Below are 18,090 nucleotides of genomic sequence, written 5' to 3' on the forward strand. Positions count from 1 at the left end.
AACAACAACTACAACGACACCACCACCACAACCACCAACAACAAAAATCCATTAAAAACCGTTATTTTCCATTTCTCAACCGATTTTTATGAACATTTGTGAAAAGGTCCGTTGTCCCTTACTGAAGATATCGAGATGTTGGACGAGACTTCGTTATTTACTTGTAATCAGGTAATCTAGGTGTACATCAAATCTCGTAGCACGAGATGTTGGACGAGACTTCGTCATTTGCTTGTAATCAGGTAATCTTGGTGTACATGAAATCTGGTAGCACGAGATGTTGGACGAGACTTCGTTATTTACTTGTAATCAGGTAATCTAGGTGTACATCATATCTCGTAGCACGAGATGTTGGATGAGACTTCGTCATTTGCTTGTAATCGCTCTCTCTCTCTCTCTCTCTCTCTCTCTCTCTCTCTCTCTCTCTCTCTCTCTCTCTCTCTCTCTCTCTCTCTCTCTCTCTCTGCCAAACATATATGCATTTACCATCCAAAGCACTGCATTTTCCGAGGAAAGATATCATCATAAACAGAGAGAGAGAGAGAGAGAGAGAGAGAGAGAGAGAGAGAGAGAGAGAGAGAGAGAGAGAGAGAGAGAGAGAGAGAGAGAGTAAACAAGTATGAAACAATAACAACAAAACAACAACAAGAACATTACACACAAAAAAGGACAGTATTGTCATCAAAACAACAACAACAACAAACACAACAGCCACAACAACAACCACAACAACTGACAAGATTTCTAGGTGTGGAACCTCTCTCTCTCTCTCTCTCTCTCTCTCTCTCTCTCTCTCTCTCTCTCTCTCTCTCTGTATGTATGGTTGTATATCTGTATATCACATGTCGATAAAAAATGATCTTATTCTTATATTACTATTACTGCGTGTGTCTGCGTTTCATAAAAAAACTTTGTTCCTATGTATTCCCATTTCGATTATAACCATTTTGCTTAGATCAGGACTAGCTGTAAGAAAGGTCCTACGGACCTAATGCTATCTTTCCTGTAATAAAGTTCAATGTTTCAATGTTTCAATGTTTCAATGTTTCTCTCTCTCTCTCTCTCTCTCTCTCTCTCTCTCTCTCTCTCTCTCTCTCTCTCTCTCTCTCTCTCTCTCTCTCTCTCTCTCTCACTCTCTCTCTCAATGATGGCTCCTTCGCTTGGGGTATGCAGTGCCAGGCACTGCACTTCTACTTAATTTTTAGAATTGAAGATTCCCGATGCTTGCTCTTCTCTGCGCACGCGTTACCGGCGTTTTCGCCGGCGTGTCAGTTTCAAAGTCAATAGCAACAACTCAAACAAACTGAATGAAATAAAAACACGGGGAGATTTTATTTTTATTTTTTTTATAAACCTCAGTTGCATGCAGGTGTACATGGTATAGTACCTAGTAAACGCCCACACCCCAGTTTCGACCATTGGACTAGTAGACAAGGAAAATAAATAAAGATTATTCAGTCTGCTGTTATTGTTGTTTTTCAATTGTTTCCTTTCCTTAGACATGCTTCGGGGATTGGACAGAAAAAGGTTTCTGGAGTGGCTAGAGAATCGCAATACATTTTTGACTGGGAGGAAAAAGAAGAAACGAAAGCTTCATCTTTGGTTTAAACATAAGTTTATTTCAACAAATGTTACAATCATGACATGTATACAAAAGACACAGGTAACAGCAACAAGCTAGAAGCTTATAGTGGTGTTCCTGCATGGATATTATAACGTAAGGCGGTAACGGCTGAACAATTTGTCTAAATAAACCAAATTGGAAATCCAAAGCATCATCATTATAATCATCCTCATCTCATTAATCATCCAAAATTATAATAACATAATAAACGTTGCATAATCATTATAGAGAAAGACAGTAAGAGGAAGGAAGGAGGGGAAGAAAAGGAATAAAAAGAAGAGGGATGGGTAGGAGTTGTGCAGAAATTAAAGTTGTTGTCCGGCTTTGTGGAGCATTGATTCTGGTTTGCCCAAAGCGGCCTGAACGTTCAATGAACGAGTGTACTCTGGAAAAAATGTTCCTGTTCAAATCTAGAGAATACTGTCTGTCTCCATTTAGAAGTTGGGGGAGGTGAATACTGTGGTTAGGGAGGGTATGTATTATATGGTTTCTTGACGTGCTTCGCGATAATTTGGACAACCTAATAGGAAGTGTTTTACGGTTTGGGACGGAAACCCGCAGTCACAAGATGCATCTGTAGCAACATGTCGTCTCACTAGATCGTTATTAAGATCACTTATATATAGCCTGAGCTTACAGTGAATTGTTTGTGATATGCGATCTCCAGAATACCAATAACACAGCGGACTTAAATCGTTTTTTGACAAAAAGTGCTTTATGTAGTCTGGTAAAGAACTCCAGAGTTGTGTTGTAGATGGGAGAAATGAGTTTTTGTTTAATTCAGTGTTAAGCGATGGAACTTTCCTGTCTAAAGGTCTGCGCTGGCGATATGGATTATTAGTTGATATTAATGGTGGCAATATCGCAAGTAAGTAGTTTGGCACCTTACGGTGTACAATCTTGTGAAATAATATCAATTTTTCTAGCTAAGGACCCGCTCCTGCCAAGGGTATAGTACCTAGTAAACGCCCACCCCCCACTTTTGGGCAAAACTGGTACATAGGGTGGGTGGGCGTATACAAGGTAGTTAACGGTAATATCATGTTAACCATCAATTTAAAAATAAAAATCATTCTCGCCTAAAATTAATTTTTTTAAATCAATTTTGATATTACAACGTACTCTTTTGCACACGAAGAAAATAAACAAAAACAAACAAAACAAGAAATTCCTCCGAGGTAGGAAAAACACCCCCGTCCTTACAGAGAGACAGAGAGACAGAGAGAAAGTCAAAAGTCAGAAGTCAGAAGTCAGAAGTCAGAAGTCAGAAGTCAGAAGTCAGAAGTCAGAAAGTCAGAAAGTCAGAAGTCAGAAGTCAGAAGTCAGAAGAGAGAAAGTCAGAAGTCAGAAGTCAGAAGTCAAAAGTCAAAAGTCAAAAGTCAGAAGTCAGAAGTCAAAAGTCAAAAGTCAAAAGTCAAAAGTCAGAAGTCAGAAGTCAAAAGTCAGAAGTCAGAAGTCAAAAGTCAAAAGTCAAAAGTCAGAAGTCAGAAGTCAGAAGTCGAAAGTCAGAAGTCAAAAGTCAGAAGTCAGAAGTCAGAAGAGAGAAAGTCAGAAGTCAGAAGTAGAGACAGAGAGACAGAGAGAAAGTCAGAAGTCAGAAGTCAGAAGTCAAAAGTCAAAAGTCAAAAGTCAAAAGTCAAAAGTCAGAAGTCAGAAGTCAGAAGTCGAAAGTCAGAAGTCAAAAGTCAGAAGTCAGAAGTCAGAAGTCAGAAGAGAAAGTCAGAAGTCAGAAGTCAAAAGTCAAAAGTCAAAAGTCAGAAGTCAGAAGTCTGAAGTCTGAAGTCTGAAGTCAGAAGTCAGAAGTCAAAAGTCAAAAGTCAAAAGTCAGAAGTCAGAAGAGAGAAAGTCAGAAGTCAGAAGTCAGAAGTCAAAAGTCAGAAGTCAAAAGTCAGAAGTCAGAAGTCAGAAGTCAAAAGTCAAAAGTCAAAAGTCAAAAGTCAGAAGTCAGAAGTCAAAAGTCAAAAGTCAAAAGTCAAAAGTCAAAAGTCAGAAGTCAGAAGAGAGAAAGTCAGAAGTCAGAAGTCAAAAGTCAAAAGTCAAAAGTCAGAAGTCAAAAGTCAAAAGTCAAAAGTCAGAAGTCAGAAGTCAGAAGTCAGAATGTAAACACAGGGTCCATTGCGAAAGGGTACGTCGAGGTAGGAAAAACACCCCCGTTGGTCAAAGGGAAATAACCATTCTCACTGCCACCAACTGAGAAGGTTATTTGCCTTTGACCATTAATATGTCACTCTTAATCTTAATCCACCAATAACTCCCTAACCGTGTGTTTGACTGGTCCCAATTTTTGTAAGGACCGTCTCAGGAATGTATAGAACCTGTTCACCAAGTTTGGTGACGATCGGTCCGTTCATTCTTGAGATCTATATATGCGAACACAAACACACAAACACACAAACAAACAAACAAACAAACACATCCAGTGAAACCTATACACACCCCTATACCGGGGGTGTAATTAATGACAAAGAGTAAAAAAAAAAAAAGTAAAAAAAGTAAGGCCTGATGGCGATTCGAACACGACTCAATCGCGCATCAAGCGAATTCGATAACCGTTCGGCTACGGAATCAAATACCAAACTCTCGCCACTGTAATGTATTAAACAAGACGCAAGCACGCTTTTGCAACACGCCGTTATGATCGAGCATCGGTTGAAATCTTTCGCGAGCAGAAGCTCGTATTTGACCGCAATGCATCGGTGCTTAAATGACACCAATGTGTGTCCATGAGGGACATAAATCTACGAACAATATTTGAACAAGATTTATTCAAACTTGACGGTTTTAATGGACAGTGTTGGTGAAGTTACTGACAGGTAGCGACTTTACAGGAGGGGGATGGGTCCTCTAACTTTACAGCTCGGAGACAACCCGGTAAGGACTTACCGGTGTTTCATAAATAACACTTAGCAGTTGGCGGACTTATTGAGTTTTACAGGCCAGTATATGCAGCTTTTTCAAGAATAAATCTTGTTCAAATATTGTTTGTAGAGAGGAGCAAGCATGAGGAATCTCCTATTCTAAAAATAACCAATTCTGGTAGCTGCCGACCTTCCGCCAGACACACATTAATACCGGGGGAAAATAAATAAAAATTACTGGGCAGTAAAAATAAATACCGGGCGGTAGTTAAACGACAGTTTGACTTTAAAGGACACAATGTTGCAGCTTTTTCAAGAATACGAGGGAGCAGATTCTTAAAGCAAAAAGAAAGCTCAAAGGCAGCGACATCTTTATTGGTGAAGTTTTCTCTCAACGTGTGATCGAGAGACATCAGGAAGAATCTCACTCCACATCTGAAGGCGGCTCAGAGAAATGGCAAGAAGGCGACAATGATATACGACCACCTATAGTCATCAATGGGAAGAAATGTGTGGTTGATGAAGACGATCATCTGCATGAGCGGAAATAGGGAAGGAAAACTTCAGTTGGTAAGTTTTTGATTTGTCCGGGGAATCATAGTGCAAAAGTGACACCGGTTTTACAGCGTGTCAGGGAAGCTCGTGCCCATTGTTGTGACAGTGTAGTGACTGGGGCTAAGCAGTATTTCGCACGTGGGAATAATGCGGACATCCGAAAGACACCGGTGTTACGTGTAGTTTTGGACAACGCGGTGAGCGCACGTGAAAAAACGGACTGTGTTAGCAATAACAAATGTTGACGACAGCGTGTCGGTAAACTGTGACAGTGAAAGCAGTGCGAGAGTGAGTGACACAGTGGGTCAGGGGTCAGATAGGAATCCTATTTTGACAGCAAACCTAGAAATGCGTGTTGTGAATGAAAACACGCCACAAATGTTAGTAGCTGTAAGGGAGGAGTCACACATACCCGACGCGTGGCGCGCCCGCCCATTGAAAATTAATCAAAAATGGAAAATAAGATCAGTGCGTCGTTGTGCGCCCAACTTTTGTCGCGGTTTGGTCACATATACGCGACGCACGGCCCGCGCATTGAACATTAACGCGTTGTTGTGCGACCAACTTTTATCGCTGTTTGGTACAGTGCGACCCCCGTGTAAAGACCCTTGGTACAGTGCGACCCCCGTGTAAAGACCCTTGGTACAGTGCGACCCCCGTGTAAAGACCCTCAATTTAAGACTTCGTCCCTTTTAAGACCTTTGTTTTTAAGATTTTCTGTTCAAATCCTCTGTAGATTTACTCTCATTTTAAGACTCGCTTCTTTTTAAGACCTGATTTTCTCAGATGTTTTTAGATCGTAAAGGGGGGTTCCCACTGTAGAAGCTAGCGAGTTGACAACTAATACACAGCGTGTGCTCCGCGTGTGTCTGGCGTCCTTTTCACGGGGGATAACCGGTCATAAGCGGGACTGAGGCTCTACGCGGGGCCTGACACGATTGAAGGCACGTTTTGTCAGTTTTCTTGGATTTGTTTGATTTACGTCGGGATTTAAGTAAGCTACAGATTCAGCGATGCGGCCTTACATTGTTTCTCGGTGCAAAAAATGTCATAGAGCGGTTCATATTTGTCCGTAAATTACCATAAAAGCTGAACATGTCGGCGATCGAGCGCCGGAAATGGCTGTTCGATGGGTTTTGGAAGTAGAAATGTGCTTTATTTCACAAAATCCGCTCGTATTTGACGTCGGTTTGGGATTTTAATGGACGATGGAGTCACTGAAGATGCAAACAAGTGCTATTTCGGGGGTAGAATATATCGACCGACCCTGTAGACGAGAGGCGGTCACATGTGAGAGATGATCGTACGCGGGGCTGCCGACCGCGAATGGGACAGCAGATTCATAATTTGTTTTGATCAGTAACATACACTAACAGTCTTTGTTTTTTTTAGAAATTATTATTTTAATCTAAACAATCATCAGAACATGCACACTCTCTCTCTCTCTCTCTCTCTCTCTCTCTCTCTCTCTCTCTCTCTCTCTCTCTCTCTCTCTCTCTGTGCATTGTATATTCTGAACATATTTTTGTTACACTATTTCTACATGTTCGATTGCTACCAGCTTGTATTTATAATTACCTGCATAGTATGCATTTGATTTTATGAATAACCCCATATGTATGCTCTTCATGCCTCATCTTCATCATTATCATCATCATCATCATTATCATCATCATCATCGTCATCATCATCATCATCTTTATTATCACGTTTTCCGACCTCCTTTTGTTGGTTAACTTTTTAACTTTTTAATTTTTAATTTTTTAATTATATAATTGTGTGTCTATGCGTCCCAAGGACAGATTGTAAGAAAAGGCGTAGCCTTAAATCTTAATCCTTGTTAAATAAAGTTCAATTCAATTCAATTCTCTCTCTCTCTCTCTCTCTCTCTCTCTCTCTCTCTCTCTCTCTCTCTCTCTCTCTCTCTCTCTCTCTCTCTCTCTTACATACCATTCCACACACACAAGCTAAACAATAAGACAGGTTTGGAATGTGTATTTATTTATGGAATCCAAGATTGAGTAAAACATAAAATAATTGAAAGTAACATACCTTTTAACGTTACCAACTGATATTGTTACTACACATATAATATGTACAAATAAAATCTGTCAAACTTATTTGAGGAACCAAAAATACACATGATGCATATGGGCAACTCCCAAAAGGTGCTCCCTGTCAGATGACATTTTTAAAATATCCACACATAGTTTATTTGTGAGAAAAAACCCAATAAAGCTGCTTTCATTGCAATCTGAAATGTTTGAATGTAATGATATCAAAGGTTTGTAGCAAATACTAATGTATTACTATTTTTTTTTTTTACTGAATTTTAAACAAAGTTAATTTGAACAAAGTGGGATATTAAAAAGTTTGATCAGGAAGAAGTTGTTATTTTTTGTGGTATGCCAAACATAAAGTAACTACCCGGTTCAATCCAGTGCTACAAAAAATGCAAGTCCAAATGCAATAAGCCATACGCTGAACATGCATAACAATAGTTGTTCTCATTATCTGTACAGGCTGGGATGGATATGGAGAGATACTTTTGTAATGAGATGGAACCAGGTATGATGGCATATTATGTTCAATCCTGCATGATTATGTTAGCCCAGTAAAATCTAAAACATGTTACATGTATCTGAATTTCTAAAAATATCCCCTTTAGAATTAAGTGCAACAACCCTCAAATGTGCAAAACATTCTTGCAAGCTGAACTACATGTCAGGATCAGGATGTACCCCTGGCATATTTTCCATAAAATCACTTCACATGCAGTGGAAACATGCTGTCCCCATTCCCCAGTCATAGCGTCATGTGTTGTGACTTGTCACAAGAAACATCTTAAATTATCCAGAGCCAATTATTACAGGCAGTCGTGTGCTTTTGTTACATTTAGTCAAGTTTTGACTAAATGTTTTAACATAGAGGGGGAATCGAGACGAGGATCGTGGTGTGTGTGTGTGTGTGCGTGTGTGTGTGTGTGTGTGTGTGTGTGTGTAGAGCGATTCAGACTAAACTACTGGACCGATCTTTATGAAATTTGACATGAGAGTTCCTGGGTATGAAATCCCCGAACGTTTTTTTCATTTTTTTGATAAATGTCTTTGATGACGTCATATCCGGCTTTTCGTGAAAGTTGAGGCGGCACTGTCACGCCCTCATTTTTCAACCAAATTGGTTCAAATTTTGGTCAAGTAATCTTCGACAAAGCCCGGACTTTGGTATTGCATTTCAGCGTGGTGGCTTAAAAATTAATTAATGACTTTGGTCATTAAAAATCGGAAAATTGTAAAAAAAATTAAAAATTTATAAAACGATCCAAATTTACGTTTATCTTATTCTCCATCATTTGCTGATTCCAAAAACATATAAATATGTTATATTCGGATTAAAAACAAGCTCTGAAAATTAAATATATAAAAATTATTATCAAAATTAAATTGTCGAAATCAATTTAAAAACACTTTCATCTTATTCCTTGTCGGTTCCTGATTCCAAAAACATATAGATATGATATGTTTGGATTAAAAACACGCTCAGAAAGTTAAAACAAAGAGAGGTACAGAAAAGCGTGCTATCCTTCTTAGCGCAACTACTACCCCGCTCTTCTTGTCAATTTCACTGCCTTTGCCATGAGCGGTGGCCTGACGATGCTACGAGTAAAATGGCATTGCGTTCAGTTTCATTCTGTGAGTTCGACAGCTACTTGACTAAATATTGTATTTTCGCCTTACGCGACTTGTTTTGTTTAACGTCTTGATCAGAAACATTTTAGATCAAAAGAAGCAGTAAATTAGATAAAGTAATAGATTTACAAGGATGTGCTGTTTCTTGTGACATGTAATTTTGGTGTGAAGCCTTGCTGCCATTTCGCTCGTCTTCACGGATGTTGTTTTTCAGCACAGACTACTATATGCGGTTCATGTAAATGTCGTTCTCGCTGTTGGAAAACGAAATTAATTAGTAACAGCAGTGCTGTTACTTGTGACATTTGTGACGTGAATTTTGCGACACACAAAAAATAGTTTTAATCATGAAATCCTTGTGTCTATTGACTGCCATCCTACCCCCTGTTACGAGGAGTAGTTCTGAAGCATCATTCTGGGTTGCCTGATTTTGATTACTTTGGGCAAAGAAGAAAAGGGACAGCCCTTGGCTCAGTATGACGTGAACAGTCACAAGAAACTACATTTTTAAGTGTTAATTTCAAAACTTTAACATACATTTTTTAAACAAAAGAGTGTTCCACAACGTAGAAGTAACTTTATTGTACATGTTTTATTACTTCAAATAAAAAGAAAACAAATATTTTGTTATCAAATGTAAGCTTTTCTGATCACACACAAAAAAAGTGGGAAAAAACAGGAAAAATTGGGGGTAAATGTATGTTTGAAATTCAGTAAAAAAAATAATAGTAATACATTAGTTTTTGCTACAAACCTTTGATATCATTACATTTAAACATTTCAGATTGCAAAAAAGACTGTTAGTGTATGTTACTGATCAAAACAAATTATGAATCTGCTGTTCCATTCGCGGTCGGCAGCCCCGCGTACGATCATCTCTCACATGTGACCGCCTCTCGTCTACAGGGTCGGTCGATATATTCTACCCCCGAAATAGCACTTGTTTGCATCTTCAATGACTCCATCTTCCATTAAAATCCCAAACCGACGTCAAATACGAGCTGATTTTGTAAAATAAAGCACATTTCTACTTCCAAAACCCATCGAACAGCCATTTCCGGCGCTCGATCGCCGACATGTTCAGCTTTGATGGTAATTTACGGACACATATGAACCGCTCTATGACATTTTATGCATCAAGAAACAATGTAAGGCATCGCTGAATCTGTAGCTTACTTTAAATCCCGACGTAAATCAAACAAATCCAAGAAAACTGACAAAACGTGCCTTCAATCGTGTCAGGCCCCGCGTAGAGCCTCAGTCCCGCTTATGACCGGTTATCCCCCGTGCTTCTGGCGTGTACATTCATGCGTCGAGCTCCGCGCACATTTTTGTGCATGCTCAAAACCCCTAACACACACAGCGAATGACAACGAATGCATAGCGGTGATCCAGCGCGCTCGACGAACGAGTAACGAATAATGACGCACACCCAGCGAACAACAACGCACTGGCCAAAATTGCGATTTTTTGAGTGCGCTGGCCGTGCGTCGTGTATGTGTGACTCCCGCATAAAGTCAGTCGAAGGGTGAATAAGCCCTTTTCATTGTTACAGTGGAATGTTAATGGCTTGTATTCCAAATTAACCGACACAGAATTGTTAAATTATGTAGGGAGTTTCGATTTTGTTTGCCTTGTAGAAACGTTTATGGATGAATTCACGTCAACTGTTTTTGATGGTTATTCACTTTTTGTTAAATCCGCAGCGAAGTTTACCAAGCATGGCCGACGGTCAGGCGGTGTATTGTGCCTAATAAGAAATGAGTTTGTTCTCTTTGTGCGTGAACTTGATGTTGAATGTTCTAACTTCATTGTTTTTATCCTTGATAAAATCCTCTTTGGAATTGCCGCTAAGGATATATTGTATGTGTGTGCTTATGTTCCGCCCGAGGGTTCGCCGTATTACTCGTTCTTTGATCTGGATAATGATGTTTCTTTACTAGAAGAATGTTTGACTGAGTGTTTGTTGACAGAAGGTGATGTTTATGTGGTGTTGTCGGGTGACCTGAATAGCAGAACATCCAATATGTCCCAGCCTGTATTACAAGATCATGACTTTTTGATTTATTGCGCAAAAGTCAGTCAGTTTGCGGGAATCGAAAATCACAAGATCAGATATTGAATAGTTATGGTAAATATTTGTTAGATATGTGCACTGCACTTGGACTGTCTATTCTTAATGGTGTGTGTAATGGGGATTTGCAGGGCTGTTTTACCTACATGTCAGAGAGGGGGAGTATAGTGTTAATGATTATTTTTTGTTGTCAAATGATTTATTTTTATTTAAATTATTATTATTATTATTATTATTATTATTATTATTATTATTATTATTATTATTATTATTATTATTATTATTATTATTATTATTATTTGCAATTACTCTGTCTTCGAGCGAGCTGTTGGTGGCTGGCCGGATTGAGTCAGATCATATGCCAGTTGAATTTCATGTTACATTCCCATGTGATAATGTTTATTATGATATGCGCGAGAATGCAGACTGCTTTATTGAAAAGTATGTTTGGGATAGCAGGAAAGCAGAAACGTATGTGAATTTGATGTGTGCAGATGATACGTGTGCAAGGTTAGAGTCTGCCCAAAATATGATTGAATCTGATATGAATGCAGCTTTGGAATTATTTAACACTTGTGTAAAAGGCACAGTAAGCCTCCCGTAAACCATCACAGATACTGTCAGGCTTTTACACACAGTACAAACACCCTTCCATTTGAACGCTCACCAAACGGGAACATCCTAGGTGCCCTCCGTAAAGAGCGAGCAATTTTCAAAGAATTTATTTTTGCGTGGTTTATCTTACCCCTGAGCCATCGTAAACCCGTGTGATCAAGTTTCCCTTTTTCACAATGTAGTCGTCAGTTAGTAATTTGAATGCGACTCGCTGTGAGCTTATCTGCAATAGCACGTTATTAAGTACCTCTGACTATGCACGAAACAAACGGCTGTGGTTCACAAGAACTCTAGCGATGGCTTTTGACTTTTCAGAGGAACTGACGATAGGTATAAACCGTCGTCTGCTACGAGAACCACGACCTTGCGTGACCCTGCTTCCCGCGGGCTTTTCTTTTTTCAAACTTTCAAAACTTCGAAATGTACTGATCTTGTCTTGATGAAAAAGGAATTCTTTTTATGATTTAAGAATGTTTGTGTAACAATTAAGCTGTCAATTTATTATTTAGATTTTAAAAGTTAGGTCTAGCGCCAAAACGCACCACGGTCCGATTGTCTCTGACACTCTCTCCGCAAAATTAATTCTTTGAAAATTGCTCGCTCTTTACGTAGGACACCTAGGATGTTCAAAAGAGGTGAGTGTTTAATGAAAGGGTGTTTGTACTGTGTGTAAAAGCCTGACAGTATAGGTGATGGTTTACGGAAGGCTTACTGTGCCTTTAATATAATAATATGATCATGAACACTTACTAATCGCCCCTTCTCACCGGAGCTCACGGCGATGTACAATAGCAAACTGCACACACACACACACACACACACACACAAACACACACACACACACACACACACACACACACATACCCACTGTTCTTTCGGTACAAATGATCAAATTGGTGAGATCTGATACGCATTCTCTACTAATTCCATAGCATCAGCCCGGACTGTAATTGCCTAAACCACCCGTTCCATGGTGAGATCGATATCAAGCCTTGCGCACACAATTGCGACACACAAAAAACATATTTGCGAAATGTACACCCCGTTTGCCCTGGCGGAAAAGACTGCATTTTGTTTCCCCAGTCGCTGAGCCACGACAGGGGGTCCGTTTTGTTTTGTTGGTGCAAGGGTATCAGTTACCCTAATAACTCTCGTGTCTGTTCCATTTCAAGCAGTAACTTGTCTTGATACGGGTACCAGGAACTAGATCAATGCCACGGCCATCCAATAAACTGGTGGCGTGTTTTGTTCGGGCGTGTTCGTTCGTGCATGCAGAAGGGGGGGGGGGGGGGATCGGGAGGACGGGAGAGTTTTTGGTGTCACTGTCAGCGGACAAAAGATTGGTGAAGAGGGGTTGGGTGGCGCGTATCACTTTTCGTATCAGATACCCCGGAGCGGGAGTGGTCGGGTGAAGGGTGAAGGCATGGATGATCTGTTTTGAATGTACAGTACAGGGTGACCCCCAAAAATGCAACCCTCAAAAATGCTAATTATTTCTACATATTTGGGGGACATAAACATCAGTCTATGCATGATTCTTCCACAACTGAAGAGGCGATTTTAGAGATTAAATGGTCTGACATTTGTCCAATTTAAAACAAAGTTTTCAATGCGGCGATCGACTCAACAGAACGAGGTTTGACATTGAGCGGTAGAAATACTTACCTAATTTAAAACCTCCAGACTTTTACCTTTTGGATTTTCTGAATGTCTGAGTATACACAAACACCTCTTTTACCCCCTAGATCATCGGTGACCTGAAGAAAGTAGTTACAGCTAGGTTCATGGCAATCCCTAGACAGGAAAGCTTTCGTGCCATTGACAATTTCGGAGGTGTAATTTGGAACACATTTTTGAGAAAAGGAAAATGTCGGACCATTTTACATACAGACTCGAAACTTTGTAGAATGGTCGTGAACGAACTGAAGTTCATGCACAACAACCATGCAAATGTTTGCTTAACTCAAATGACTAGAAAAAGTAACCCCTTCGTTGTAAAGGTACACTTGCGCAATGTCGCGCAAAATTCATCAATGACATGAACGCATTCATCAATATCAATGGGAAATGCCCTGATAATGCCTGTAATTGCTGTATTCAAGTCACTGATTGTCTAATGTTGTCATTCGAAGTACCCCACAGGTAACAATCTTGAGGGCTTAAATCGGGTTAGTTTGGCTACCGCTCAATTTCAAATTTCGTACTATTGAGTCGATCCCCGAATTTGGCACTTTTTTTTTTAAATCGCACAAAAGTCAGACCATTTGATCTACTACATTGCCACTTTGTGGAAGGGTCATGCATAAGCTGAAGTTTATGTCCTCCACATATGAAGTAATTCGGTCAACAGATGTAGAAATAATGAACATTTTTTTGGGTTGCATTTTTTGGGGTCACCCTGTACACGCCTAAAATAGGAGTGCAAGAGAGAGTATAATATATTTACTCTGTGGGTATCTATTTTCAAGGATGTCAGTGAAAAACGCTGCGAGGCGTAACACTGTTTTTACACTACTGAAAGTGCAAGGGGGTTTGTGTGGTTGTATGGGCCCCGTTCTGTAGTAGACGATTTTTTGCTGCGGAATGGACACATCGCTCTTGGTGGGTAGAATCATTCAGGATGGGGTAGAATATGCACCAAGCAGGAGCGTACAGCTATTTTGGGTAATACTGCGCATGCCCCATAGCCGTTGTTGACATTACCAACGGAACTGGAGAAAGTAAGTTTCTGTTCTCAATTCCTTGTGGGTTTTTTTTTTCGCATTAACCGCCTCCTCCCATTCCTCCTCCCGAGAGCGATGTGCCACCAAATGTGTTCAATTAATGTAAAACATTTTCAGAATTACACTGTTTAAGTAAAATTGATGATATATACAGTTGTTGTTAACATTGGTTTAATTGGTTATAATGTATTTGTATAAGTCTGACTGACTTCTTTCAGAGTGTGGATGTAACTGACTGTTGCATTGCAAACTCGAATATTTAATGTTGTGGTAATATCCGTATTCAGGATATCAGATTACACTTTCAGTTTACGTGGAATAATGGCATTCTGGTGTGGAAGAATTATTATTTGTGTGTATCAGAATGTCTTTTGATGTATTTTTTTCTATTGCCTGTCCATTCACCCAAATAAAGGACTGAAATGGGCAAGCTGCCATTGTCGTAGTGTTGGTATAAACTCGGGGGGCGAGTGAGAGTGAGAGAGAGAGAGAGAGAGTTAGAGAGAGAGAGAGAAAGAGAGAGAGAGAGAGAGAGAGAGAGAGAGAGAGAGAGAGAGAGAGAGAGAGAGAGAGAGAGAGAGAGAGAGAGAGAGAGAGTTGGATGTTGTGTTGATCATCAGCTTTTGTGAGTGATGTTCCGACTCGCCTCCTCCCATCTCATCCCCTCCCATCTCGCCCCCAATTATCTCACGGTTTTCCATGAGTGATATTTCGTCCCCCGCTCAGTAGAATTCGTCTATGTCACCGGCACACACAGTGTGTGTGTGTGTGTGTGTGTGTGTGTGTGTGTGTGTGTGTGTGTGTGTGTGTGTGTGTGTGAGAGAGAGAGAGAGAGAGAGAGAGAGAGAGAGAGAGCGTGCGTTTGGGTTCTGTGTCCCTTTATTTTTTATTTGTCGTTCTTCTTAAACCTGAATGTCCTCAACTGGGACATATTTTCAGTTGGGTAAGTAACATGGGGACAAGTCCTCATTACTTTAAAGATAGTATACCTAAGGCGCCATTTTGGAAAGTTCTCTGGCGATTTGGATCTTAACAAGTTCAAGGGGCATTCGCTGTACTGTAATTTAGAAACACCTACAATGATTTGTTCAAAACTAGTCCGAAACTATGCCAAATAATTTATGAATTTTAATCAGCGAGCGGTTTGCTTCGCCCAGTTCGCCTGTCAGGAATCCGGACTTCCGGTCACCATTATTTCATTTATTTAGTTTTCATTCAAATTCGTCAAAGCAGATTAAAGGCACAGTAAGCCTCCCGTAAACCATCACAGATACTGCCAGGCTTTTACAAACAGTACAAACATCCTTCCATGTGAACGCTCACCGAACCGGGGAACATCTTGGCTGCTTTCTGTCGAAATTTTTCAAAGAATTTATTTTCGTGGACCGTCTGATCTACAATCAGGCACCTCGTTTTGGTGCTAGAACTAACTTTTAAAATCTAAATAATAAATTGACAGCTTGTAACACAAACATTCTTAAATCATAAAAGATTTCTTTTTTCATCAAGACAAGATCAGTACAATTCGAAGTTTTGAAAGTTTGAAAAAAGATAGCCCGGAAGCAGGGTCACGAAAGGTCGTGTCTCAAAGCAGACAATTTTTCTGCAAAGCGCTCGCTTTCTTTGAAGCCAGCCGCTGCGTTTTAGAATCAGAGGTACACAATAACGTGCTATTGCAGATACAGTCAGTCGCATTGAAATCACAAACTGACGACTAAATTGTAAAAAAAAAGGAAAGTGGATCACACTGGTTCACGATGGCTCAGGGGTTTGATAAACCACGAAATCTGGTGTGTGGTTTACGCGAGCTAAATAGCAATTTAAACGAACTGTTTATTTAATGCTATTAAATGCTATTGCCAGTGTGTTCCATAAGGTTAGAACGGCTTTTTTCATTAGAAGATTTAAATCGTTTTGAAAACCATTTGAGACATACTGGGGCTTTAAGACTGTTGGATTGAGGAAGTCAAACCTACAGTCTAGCTTACGCATGCAAATTCCGTGCCATACAGGACTAAAACGCTACGCATAACAGAAACAAACACAATGTCTGTTGGGAATATCACGGTCTGCAATGACTACCAAACACAGCATTCAGATTTGAAAATTAGAACGCTCAAACACTAATTCAGTCAAAGATCTTCCTCGTGGGTGTTGTCATCTATTCAACTCCCAAAACGAACACTGTACCTCTCGGCTGAATTTCAAATCTGTATCTCTAGGAATAGCGCATGAAATACCCAAGAGTCGAAAGGTAAGACGAAAATTATGACTTGCGCAAAGAACGTCACAATGAGAATTACAGTCTGGGATTCCACAGCCGTTTTCAATTTCAGTATTACTGATGTGTGGTCACATAATTACAACCCCAAACCTGAACTGTATAGCTCTTGGGGTGATTTGAGACAGTTTTCTTGTTAGATATTGTCCCTTAAAACATAAATAATGTTATTCTAGCACTTCAATGAATTGTAATGACATTTTAAATATTGCGTTTCAGACTTTATATCAGGGTTCCTTAACTTTTTAGTTGAGTATAAATTTAGTGTATTCTTTTCTAAACACAACACCGCAAACAGAAGTCAGTAGTACCACAGTCAGTTATGGGCGTTTACAAATGTTACATCTGATGGCTATATTAGAAGGATTCCATGGCAATAGTTTTTTTTAGAGTCCGCTAACAGGCATATGTTCTGCTCGGGAAGTCATACCTGATATACTTTGGCCTCAGCTAACGACCACCAGTTTAGTGGTTTGGTGTAGCACCGTTCACAAGTATCGCCCAAACCCAAACACTTTTCTTTTTTTACAAACAACGCGCATTAAAATGTGTTCAGTGTTAACAACGGTTGGTCTTGAAATTAACTACTGTAGAACTGCTATGCCTATCATCAGCATATTGATAGAAACTAAATTTTTAGTTACAATGAAATAATGATAATGATGGCAGCTTCATAAGCGCGAACCACGTAGATCTTTGGTCTCCGCGCGTTATGAATAAACAAGAAAATAAAAACGCGCTATTTCAACATATACATGCATATACATTCTAAAAAAAACCAACGTGGTTCGCGCTTATGAAGCTGCCATCATTATCATTATTTCATTGTAACTAAAACTATCAACTTACAACAACACAACATCTACTTTGTAAAAATACCATCCAGGGACACAAATGCACATAACTGATTACAAGTGAAAAACCTTGAGAACAAAAGGCCAGAGAAGCGAAGGAACATGTGTGCCGCCAAACTTGGAACTACATCATATTGTCAACCCTAAACAATAAAGAAACAAAAGTGAGAAATGTGCAATTATCAATTTGAAAAACCCCGTGATCATGAAAAAAAGAAAAGAAAAAAGAGAGAAATAAGATCTCACCGCCGGTTCCCGCCATTCCGGACGCTTTGATGGTCACTGGGTAGCAGCCGAAGAGAGAGAGGGGATGTGGCAGTTACGTTAGCCAGACCAAGTCATTTACACACCGGCCTGTGGCATGCGCAATTTGCACAACGTTTATGAGCCACGGTGCGCTGTAGTCTACAGTCAGACCATCCAGGGTAAACTCGAGGGTTATATAGGCTGGGCTAGCTCATACCCATCCAATCACAGCATTGCCACTACCTGACAACAACACTAACTCTAAGATACATTTTCTGGTATTGATCTCATCCAAAAATGAAAGACGCGGGGCCTGTTCTTTTGCTTATTATGCCGCGTATCGCATTTACATCTCATTACGCAAGCCCACTGACTGTTAAACGCTTGATTAAAGTGTGCATTGGTTGCCACTGACGGGACACGACTTGAGCAGGGTTCAGCGGGCTAAACTGGTAGCGTACAAATATCACTTTACACCCGTTATACTGTTAGCGCTACAACTACTGTTTAAATAGATATGACACCGATTGACAAAAAGAGCTGATTTTTCGGCCTGTGATATTTTCATAGT

At 39.9% G+C, this 18,090-nt stretch overlaps 1 protein-coding gene across 1 annotated transcript in view; it reads right to left on the reverse strand.

Moving 5' to 3' along the window:
• LOC138947652 (uncharacterized) overlaps positions 1-17,689 on the reverse strand; it is a 185,347-nt gene extending 167,658 nt beyond the window's left edge. Inside the window, exon 1 of the mRNA XM_070319175.1 lies at positions 17,520-17,689. Coding sequence (XP_070175276.1) covers positions 17,520-17,535 — 16 coding nt within the window. The 5' untranslated portion in view covers positions 17,536-17,689. The remainder of the gene's footprint in view (positions 1-17,519) is intronic.
• Positions 17,690-18,090: the final 401 nt, after the last annotated feature.

The sequence above is a fragment of the Littorina saxatilis genome, linkage group LG14 (genome assembly GCF_037325665.1).
Source record: "Littorina saxatilis isolate snail1 linkage group LG14, US_GU_Lsax_2.0, whole genome shotgun sequence".
Taxonomy (NCBI): Eukaryota; Metazoa; Mollusca; class Gastropoda; order Littorinimorpha; family Littorinidae; genus Littorina; species Littorina saxatilis.